The sequence below is a fragment of the Bos mutus genome, chromosome 19, assembly GCF_027580195.1.
Source record: "Bos mutus isolate GX-2022 chromosome 19, NWIPB_WYAK_1.1, whole genome shotgun sequence".
Classification (NCBI taxonomy): domain Eukaryota; kingdom Metazoa; phylum Chordata; class Mammalia; order Artiodactyla; family Bovidae; genus Bos; species Bos mutus.
In genome coordinates this window covers 21,131,269-21,141,238 of record NC_091635.1, presented here as the reverse complement: position 1 = coordinate 21,141,238, position 9,970 = coordinate 21,131,269, and the positions used below count along the sequence as shown (strand labels likewise).

Here is a 9,970-nt window from a genome sequence, read left to right as displayed (position 1 = left end):
GCGGACGTTTCCGGGTCACGCGGCACGACAGCTCGAGTCATGTGACACCAAGATGGCGGCGCCGCGGTAGCTGGATCCGGGTTGTGGCGTCCGAGGAGCCGTGACGGTTTCTGCCTTCGGGCCGTGGGAGTCGTCACGCTTGGCTGGTCCGTGCCGCAGCCCGCAGCCGCGCACTGGGCAACTGTCCTGAGGTGGGGCTGTTGCCGTGGTGGTGTGCTCGGGGGAGCGCCGGTGACCTCGCTGCGGGTGCCCGCCGCGGTCGCGGGAGGAGGCGAAGGGCAACCAGTCTCCTGGGTCTTCCTGACCTGCGGAGTTCCTGGGGTCTCCTGAGGCCTCCGGAACCCTTGAAGGAGCCACACCTTTGAGGGGCTGCGAGAACTCGAACCTCCGGTTTGTGATTGGCAGCCTCGGACCCCTGAGGACGCAAAGAAGACTGCTCCGCAGGCACTTTGCTTCCTCCTCCAGAGGCCTGGCTCCCCCGCGTTGGCTACCTCCGCATCTGTTCTACTTCCTCTCCATGTTCTTCCCATATACCTGAAAATATGATCAGCGCCCCTGACGTGGTGGCCTTCACCAAAGAGGACGAGTACGAGGAGGAGCCTTACAATGAGCCGGCACTGCCCGAGGAGTACTCGGTGCCGCTCTTCCCCTTCGCCAGCCAAGGAGCCAATCCATGGTCCAAACTGTCCGGGGCCAAGTTCTCTCGGGACTTCATCCTTATTTCCGAATTCTCTGAGCAGGTGGGACCCCAGCCCTTACTGACCATCCCCAATGACACCAAAGTTTTTGGTAATTTTGATCTCAATTACTTCTCTTTGCGGATCATGTCTGTGGATTACCAGGCCTCCTTCGTGGGGCATCCTCCTGGCTCTGCCTACCCCAAACTGAACTTCGTGGAGGACTCCAAGGTGGTGCTGGGTGACTCCAAGGAAGGGGCCTTTGCTTACGTGCACCATCTCACCCTGTACGACCTGGAGGCCCGCGGCTTCGTGAGGCCCTTTTGTATGGCTTATATCTCGGCAGACCAGCACAAAATTATGCAGCAGTTCCAGGAGCTCTCAGCTGAATTTTCCAAAGCATCAGAGTGCTTGAAGACAGGCAACAGGAAGGCTTTTGCCGGGGAACTTGAAAAAAAACTGAAAGATTTGGATTACACCAGGACAGTGCTACACACGGAGACAGAGATCCAGAAGAAAGCTAATGACAAAGGGTTTTACTCATCTCAGGCCATCGAGAAGGCCAATGAACTGGCCAGTGTAGAGAAGTCCATCATCGAACATCAAGACCTTCTAAGGCAGATCCGCTCATACCCTCATCGCAAGTTGAGGGGGTCCAGTTTGTGTCCTAGGGAATCGGAGCCCATCCAGGATCCGCCCAGCCAGGCAGCCACTACCTCTGACCCTGAAGAGTCTGCTGACACCGACCATTATGCCTGCAGACCCTCCTACACCCCGAAACTCATCAAAGCAAAGTCCACCAAGTGTTTCGACAAGAAGCTCAAGACCTTGGAGGAGCTCTGTGACACCGAGTACTTCACCCAGACCCTGGCGCAGCTCCGCCACGTTGAGCACATGTTCAGAGGGGACCTTTGTTACCTCCTGACCAGTCAGATTGACAGAGCACTTCTGAAGCAGCAGCACATCACCAGCTTCCTTTTTGAAGACTTGGTGGAGGTCAGCGACAGACTGGCTGAGAAACAGGAGAGCACAGTCTCTAAGCCCCATCACTACGTGCCGCCTTCTGAGTCTCCAGAAGACTGTTTGGTTCCTCAAGTATTAATCAGCGTGGGCTCCTACAAATCCAGTGTGGAGTCCGTGCTCATCAAGATGGAGCAGGACCTTGGGGATGAGGCATCAAGGGAAGCGGCCGTGATGGAATCAAGCAGTTTTGACCCCCAGGAGAACTTGGACTACCTGGAGATGGACATGAAAGGGAGCGTTAGTAGCGGAGAGAGCATCGAGGTTCTGGGCACAGAGAAACCCACCTCTGTGCTGTCGAAGTCTGAGAGCCAGTCCAGCCTCACAGTGCCCTTGAGCCCCCAGGTCGTCCGGAGCAAGGCAGTCAGCCACAGGACCATCAGTGGGGACAGCATCGAAGTCCTCAGCACCTGCCCCTCTGAGGCCCTCATCCCTGACGACTTCAAGGCCAGCTATCCAAGTGCCATTAACGAGGAGGAGTCCTACGCAGAAGGCGGCCAGGGGGCCATCCACTTCCAGGCAGGCATCAGCCCACCGGAGGCGGGGGAGGCCGAGGAGGGCAGCTCGGGCCTCGCTTTGCTGCAGACAGATGCCTCCTGCTGCATCGGGAGGGAAGCTGGTGCTCTGCTGGTGCCGCTCTCCACCCCGGGCCACACACTCTCCGATGAGGACGGGGTCGTGAGCGTTCCCCCACAGCGCTACTGGCAGAAGGACCAAGGGTTCCACGTGGACTTCTCGGTGGAAAATGCCAGTCCTTCTTCCCGAGACAATAGTTGTGAAGGCTTCCCTGCTTATGAGCTGGACCCGAGCCACCTGCTGACCAGCCTAGATGGCAGTAAGACCAGCCTGGATGACCACTCCGATGCCACCAGCTATGGGAGCAGCGTAGCCTCCACCAGCTCCGACAGGACTCCCTCCTCCATGCCTCCTGCTGGCCCCTCTTCCGAGAGGCACAAGAAGAGGGCAGGCCAGAACGCCTTAAAGTTCATCCGCCAGTACCCGTTTGCCCACCCAGCCATCTACTCCCTGCTCAGTGGGAGGACGCTGGTGGTCCTGGGGGAAGAGGAGGCCATGGTCAGGAAGCTGGTGACTGCGCTCTCCATCTTTGTCCCTGGCTACGGCCGCCATGGCAAACCCGTGAAGCACTGGCTCTCCTCCCCTTTGCACATCACGGACTTCCAGAAGTGGAAGCTTATTGGCCTGCAGAGGTAACTGGTCACGGGGTGGGACAGGCCCTGGCCGTAGGAGATGAGCTGTCGGGTGGCCGTCCCTTGGGGTGAGGTTCATGGGTCCTGTGGGGGGCCCCACACCAACTCACTGTGTCACTTTGGGCAGATCCTTTCCAAAGGGACTTCGGTTGCGAAGTGGTTCCTGACCCTGGTCTGTACCTTGTTGTATCAAAACTGTTTGGGAGCAATTTCTAGAATCACAGGCTTCTTGGCCCCACCTGCAGAGATTCTGATCGGGTTGGCTTGGGGTATGAAGTGGAGTCACGTGGTTTGCAGCAAGGTTTGGGAATGACTGGACTTCTGGATCTCAGGTCCCTGCTGAGTCTCTAGTTCACACTATGGTGTAAATGACTGAGGCGAGGTCTGGGTCTTAGGAGGGTAGCAGTGCTGGGAAAGGCAGCCTTCCTGGCTCCCCCTCCACTGTCCTGTCGGCTGTGAGAGCCGATTCCTCCACCTCTTAAAAACTCTGTCTCCACTTCACTCCCTTGTGCTTTAGCAGTTCCTTTTGGGGTTTTCCACTCTGTTTGTCTAGCTTGAAGGACTCCTGTCCTTGAATGTGCTCTGGGCTCAGCCTCCTCGCTCCTCTCCCCAAACCTGCCTTTGCTCACCTGCAACATGCGGGCATTGAGAGGGGTGATAGCTGGAGTCCAGTCCTTGGACCATAGAGAAGGGCATCCTTGAGTTGCTCCCTTGCAGTGGGCACCCAGGCAGGGCCCTCCTCCCTTCTGGGGAAATAGGAGGGTTGCATCACTGAGCAGTCATTTGCCAGATGTTTACTGAGGCTGATAAGTGGCAGCCACTGCGCCCAAGGCTGGATTACAGATGTGTCCACAGTGGGGCATCCCTGTGACAGGCTGCCCTGCTCCCACTCCAGCTGTGACCTCTCCGTGGGCTGGGTGTTGGGCCAATTGTGTCTGATCCCTGTCTGCTGCTCTGATGTCCACGGGGTGAAGACCTGCCCTGAGGAAGGTAGGCTGGGTGGCAGGGGCAGAGCCAGGCCCTGGCCCCTGGCCTTGAAGTCATGGAGGGTTCCTCCAGGAAAGTGGGAGACCCGTCAACAGTGGCAGCTGAGACCTTGGAGGTTGTCTGATGACTCGTGCCATGAGCCCTCCCTCCCAGAGCTCCTGAGTGCACAGGGGTTGAGAATTGGGACATGTGCCCCCAGAGGGTCCTGCTTGGGTGTGAGCCACAGTGGACAGGCTGGGGGCCTTGCCCTCCAGGGCACCTGTCGCTGGAGGGTTGACCGAAGGACCAGGAGGAGAGTGGGGACTGGGCTTGCTGCGGCTTCTCTAAAGGTGTCCTGGGCAGTGAGCAGCAATGAGGTGGGGGGCACTCTGAGGGGATGAACCAAGGCTAGGGCGGGGGTCCTGCAGCTGCCCTTCAGAGCAGGAAAGGGCTGCCCCCTGGGATGCACGTTGAACCCGGGCCCCAGGGGTGCTCAGAGCTGAGGTGGGTGGTGAGCCAGGCCGGCAGGTAGGTTGGACACTGAGATACGAGGCAGGTCGAGGCCCCTGAGGGTCAGTGCTAGAGGGTCCAAGCAGAGGGTGCCTCTGTGTGTCCACTGCGCTTGGTCCCATGCTAAGTCAATATGGAATCTGAGAGCTGGACCCAGGACAGTCCCTACCCCGCCTCCCCTGGCACTCCTTCCCTTGCTGAGCGAACCCCACCCACCTTCTCGCCTCTGACATGCAGGGTGCCGCATGGGTTACAGATCCAAGTCTGCAGAAGCTCCTGGCACCACACTGGTCAGCACCAGGCTCGGGGTAAGGGCCAAGCGCTGTCCTGAGCACCCCGGACTTGCCCTCTGAGGTGACCCAGTAGCTAGGACCAGCGTCTGCCTCACAGACAAGGCTCAGAAGTAAAGGAACTTGACTAGGTCACAGAGGAAGAAACAGGTGCACACGGAGGTCAGGGAGGCTGGGTGAGGTTTGAGTTGTCATAAGCCAGGCACAGCAGAAAGGGCCTGGTGTTCAGGCAGAGCAGAACCTGCCCCCCACTGGAAAGCTTGGCATGGCTGCAGGGGAGTCCCCAGGGAACTAACAGCTGGGCCTCAGAGACCAGCAGAAAGCGGTCATCAGGGCTTCATGAGCCACACTAGGATTTGACCTCCATCATGAGGGCTGAGGAGCCGTGAAGATCTTCGCGACCACATTTGCCTTCCAGAGAGCACCAGCGAGTGGGGCTGGCCGGGGCTGGCCTCTTGAGAGGGGGCCCACCCCAGCTTCTGCCCCCTGACCTTGATCTGTGTGTTTCAGGGTGGCATCCCCCGCCAGTGCCAGTGCCCTGCACGCCCTGAGCCGCTACAGCCGCTACACGAGCATCCTTGACCTGGACCGGAAGACCTTGCGCTGCCCGCTCTACAGGGGCACCCTGGTGCCACGGCTGGCGGACCACCGTACACACATCCGGCGGGGCAGCACCTACTTCCTGCACGTGCAGAGCATGCTCGCACAGCTGTGTGCCAAGGCCTTCCTCTACACCTTCTGCCATCACCTGCACCTGCCCGCGCACGGCGGTGAGGCCCCGGAGCTGGCTGCCAGTCGCCAGGCCAGCTTCCTGCAGCTGACACTGGGGCTAGTGCATGAGGACGTCAAGGTGGTGCGGTACCTGGCGGAGCTGCTGCGGCTGCACTACACGCAGGAGCGGCGCGGGACCAGCCAGCCTGCCCTCAGGTTCGACTACGTGCCCAGCTTTCTGTACAAGATCTGAGTCCAGCCCGCCTCGGTGACTGAGACCTGTGGCCCAGGGTTGGGGAGGGGTTGGCATGACTGAGCGGTCCTCTGAGCTGTTCGGACTCCTGCTGTTGTCAGCGGGAAGGACACCAAGGCAGCAGCCATGGTTCCCAGGTGCCTCTGGGCAAGGGTGGAGGGCCTGGCCCTCTGGCAGTGTCCCTTGGAGGAGAGTGGTTGGCGTCAGGCCCAGAGGCTGGGACAGAAGAAAGTCTCAGTGGTGGATTAGGGCAGCGGGGCAGAGCCCATGTGGAGGACCACGCTGGTTGCGGGCAGGTTCTCTGGACACTCACACAAGCAAGATCAGGGGGGCAGCTGTTGCTTGGAGGACACGGGAATCAGGACGAGGCTCTTCACTCGGCTTCGTGGAGCCGCCCTCTCAGGGAGGCTCCTGAAGGCACCCTACCCAGGCCTCACCTCCTGACCAGGCATGGAGGCACCTGTCACTGGGCTCTCCAGTTCAGCAGGAGTGAGCGGAGTCACTGGCACCCAATTTTCAGATCTGTTCTCGGGGGTGGGGAGCCCCGGAGACAAGGCCACGGGGTTCCTCGAGGAAGAGCCAGCCCTGTCCACCCCCCTGGCCAGGTGATCCTACTCTGTTTTTTCAAAGGGTCTGCCGACAGGCTGGAGCTCAGTTGGCAGAGGTCACCCCAGTCCTCACACCCACAGCAAACCTTTGCAACCACTTCACTACCTCGTGGGGTGTCACGGGCCTGGCGGCCGCTGGGTCCTACTCAGCCAGCCACCAGGCTGGGGTCTCCAGGAAGGCTGTGTGGCAGTCTCAGTGATCTGCCTCAGGGGCTGTGCTGGCCTGGAGCATGGGCACCTTACGGCAGCTTGCTCTGCTGCAGCCCCCCCCCACCCCGAGTCCCCCACACCTTCACCCACCAGGACCCCCGAGGCTCTGACAGTTAGCCCTGATGTATATAGATGGGTGGTTTTTGCAATCTTGAGACTTTTGTACCTTCTTTTCCTCATGCTGTTTTTCCTAAAGTAGAGAGAACTCTTGGTGTTACTGCTTTATGTTTCCCCAAATTGTGATAAACACACCTGAACCAGCCACAGTGGTTGCTCCTGAGCATGTGTGTGCAAGTCTGCTGGGGCAGCATTCCGTGTTGTTGGCTCCATGTCACCTCAGTCTGGTGGCTTCTCCCTGCCTGGGCTTCTGCTCAGGGCCTCCATTCCCGCTGGAGGGCTGGTCCTGCTCCAGAGTCTGTGACTGAGGCCCCTTGGGGGCATTGTGTCGCCTTGTCTTCTTGGCTGTGTACCTGTGCTGTCACCTGTGTTCCCCCAGAGGCGTCTCCGCGGATGGCCCAGCAGCTTTTAAATGTGCAGTGTGGGTACAGGCAGGAAGACTGTCCTCCTGTTACTCCCCACTCCCCGCTCCTCGTGTTCTGAGGCTTTGTTTCCAGGTAGGTGGCTGATTGTGTCTACTTGGGCCTCCTGGGACATGAGCTTTTGTGACACCTTACGTCCAGGGAAGATTGGTGGGCCATGGGGCTCCAGTGACCAGATACAAGGTGATCACTGGCCCACCTGTTTTGTTCCTGGGCCATCAGCATGGACTCAGCAGTTCACACCTCTTACTTGGGAAGCTGGGAGGGGCAGCAGGTCAGTCACACTGGCCTCCTTGAAGCAAAAGTCCAATTCTGGAGAGTATTTGTGCAGAAGCTACACCTTAAGTGGTCAGGAGACCCCCAGGGTGTGGAGGGCAAGCCTGGCTGGTGTGAGCAGGCCTGGCCATGGGGCAGCCACAGAGTGGGCACCCGGGAGCCAGTCCCTTGAGCTGTGTCTTCACTTAGAAGTAGCCTTTGCTAACTAGTGGTTGAACTCCAGCATTTAAATGTTGGTTAGACACCAGCTCTGCAGTGTGGCTGTTTCACAGGCTTGCTTGATGGCAAGTATGTTTCTCTTCAGAGGATCTCGAAAGGGAACCAGGCTCTCCCTGCCCTGCCACAGTTCCGGAACCTGCCGGAAGTGTCAGACGCACCCAGTCTGAGCGATGGTAGCCTGTGCAGCAGCTCATCTTATTTGCTCTGTAATAATAAGTGTTCAGACACCAAGACACTTAAGAAATCGGGGTGTTAGCATCCCTTGTTCAGTCCTGGTGTCACCTTGGAGGCCCAGGCACCAAAACCTTGAGGTTGGTTTCAGCTTCACTTCCAGTCTGTTACGTGCACCGCGCCCCCCTGCCACCACCTTTTTAAAGTAGTCCAGGTTATGAAGAACCTGCTCAAGCTGGCAGTTAAGAGATTTCCGGAAGCTCCACACCCGCCGAACCCTTTTACAGCCCCTGGGGGGCTTGCTCCTTCAGTAGAAACTGATCCCAGGTCATTTCCCAGTTGGTTCTTAACATCTTGTTTTAGGTCAGTTACCACCTGCAGAGATTGTAAATTTCACCCCCAAACTAGTGACAAGTCACAGGAAGGCTGATAGATTCTCCCCCAAGCGCTGCTGCAGCTCATGACACGTCCCCAGAGGCCAAGCAGTCCAGACAACCCTGCACACAGCTTGCCGCCCCCTCCCTGGCCTGATGTTGCCTGCCCGGCCAGCTTCTCCACTCAGTCCATGATGCTGCCGCTGCCACATGGTCTCCACACAGACAGGAGCCCTCGGCTAGTGGACAGCCTTTCCCATCTCCCTAGAGGCTTGAGAAAGTGCCTTGGCTCGTGCTGTGAAGCAAACCAGCTGGCTTTCTGGCTTTTCCCCAGTGTTGTGATAGAAACTGCTAAAACTGAAATTTTAAAGAAAGACAGCATTAGCAGACAAAGCATCAAATCTCTACTTCTGCCCAGAAGGAAAACCAGCTTCAGCTAGGGTTTGAGCACACTGGCCCTACCTGAGGAGGTTTGGTTACCACTGCTGTGGGGAGGAGGGAGCAGGCGTGTGGGGTGGGCGTGCGGCAGCCTGGGGATGCCCCTTTGTCTCAGGCTGGGCAGTATGACGACCCCACAGCCTCCAGAGGTGGCGGCTGCCCTGCCCGCTGCGCTGGAGCCCCCACCCACAGCTGCGTTCAGGCCACGGTGAGAAGCATAGGGCGTGACCAAGTCGTATTTGTCACTTTTTTAAAGGCTATTTTATTATTGCATGTTCCTTGTCATGTGTGAGTGTGAGTCCCCCGGGTGAGCTGTGGGCACTGCAGGGTGAGAGCACGCTGCACATGTGTGTGCCCACAGCTCTCGGTGTGGCTACACCAGTTTAACCAGTCATGCCAAACAAATAGTATGAAAAGTGTACTTTTTAAGAAATTAATTTATTTGAGTTGAGATATTTTTGAAATATAAAAATTGGTTGTATTTTTTAAAACTATAATTCTTGTAGACATCCTGTGGTTAAAAATTTGACTGTGCTTATTAAAAATGGTCATCTATGTTTTGCACTTGATATTTGTGGAAAATAAAGTTTCTCTGGGAAGGTGACCTCTGGTTTCCTGATCAGGGGAGGGAAATGGTCGTCTGGACCTTGGTGGCTCCAGACTGGCTTCCAGGGTTGCCCATTCCAGACTGGGAGAGGAAACCACAAACATCCCCCTCCTCCCCAGGTGTGAGAGCCGGACTCCCACCTAGCCGGGTGGCACCCGAACAAAATCATCTGACTTGGGATTCTGGTTGAAAGCACAGGCCAGGATGCTCCTTCCTCACTCACATCAGAGCTGAGCCCTTGTCTGGTGTCATAGCAGCAGCTCAGTGCTTCTATTTGTTGCAATGTCGGGAAGCCCAGGGGATCAAGATGGGGTAAAGGTCCCAGTGTCTTCCCAGTAGCTGTGCCCACACTCATCTGGATAATTAAGGTGGAATGGCTAAATTGTATTCCATTTTCCCATGATAACTGTATTTGAAGCTGCAAGAAGGTGAGGTTCAGATTTATACTCCTTCATAACTTGTCCCAGAAGCTTTAAATGTTGATTTGTGCAGCAGGTAAAAAAGGTAGCAAATTCTGAAAAGAGGCCTTTGGGAAGGCCTGTGTGGGGCCCACAGGGTGCTGGGTCCTTGGGCAGGCAGGCGCTCCTCTAGAAGCCAGGCAGGCCAGGCAGCGGGAATAGGGTGGCGAAGCTCTCCACCTCTGCCCTGAGGGCCGCCACGGCCCGCTGGTGCTCCTCGGCCCCTGCCAGCTTCTCCATGAACTCCTTCAGGGTGGCCTTCACCCCTACGGCGTCCTGGATCTGCAGGGTCAGCTCTATGCCTGTGCCAGCGAGAGACACCACTGCCCACGTGCCCAGCAGCCAGCCAACTGCTCTGCCGTCCAGGCCCCAGTGTGTGCCTCCCACCCACGCCCGCCACCCTCTCTGCCCATGTATTCTGCTGGGCGAGGCCCT

At 57.7% G+C, this 9,970-nt stretch overlaps 2 protein-coding genes across 4 annotated transcripts in view; one reads left to right on the top strand and one right to left on the bottom strand.

Moving 5' to 3' along the window:
• The first annotated feature begins 46 nt into the window (after positions 1-46).
• Positions 47-9,074, top strand: SMCR8 (SMCR8-C9orf72 complex subunit). Its single transcript, XM_070389615.1, has 2 exons — positions 47-2,905; positions 5,182-9,074. The coding sequence occupies exons 1-2, from the start codon at positions 543-545 to the stop codon at positions 5,633-5,635; spliced, it is 2,817 nt and encodes a 938-aa protein (XP_070245716.1). The 5' UTR covers positions 47-542; the 3' UTR covers positions 5,636-9,074.
• Positions 8,890-9,970, bottom strand: part of SHMT1 (serine hydroxymethyltransferase 1) — a 34,940-nt gene continuing 33,859 nt past the window's right edge. For all 3 annotated transcript variants that reach the window (XM_070389616.1, XM_005887282.3, XM_070389617.1), the window contains one exon: positions 8,890-9,837. In XM_070389616.1, the coding sequence (XP_070245717.1) occupies positions 9,665-9,837 (173 nt within the window). In that variant the 3' untranslated portion in view covers positions 8,890-9,664. The remainder of the gene's footprint in view (positions 9,838-9,970) is intronic.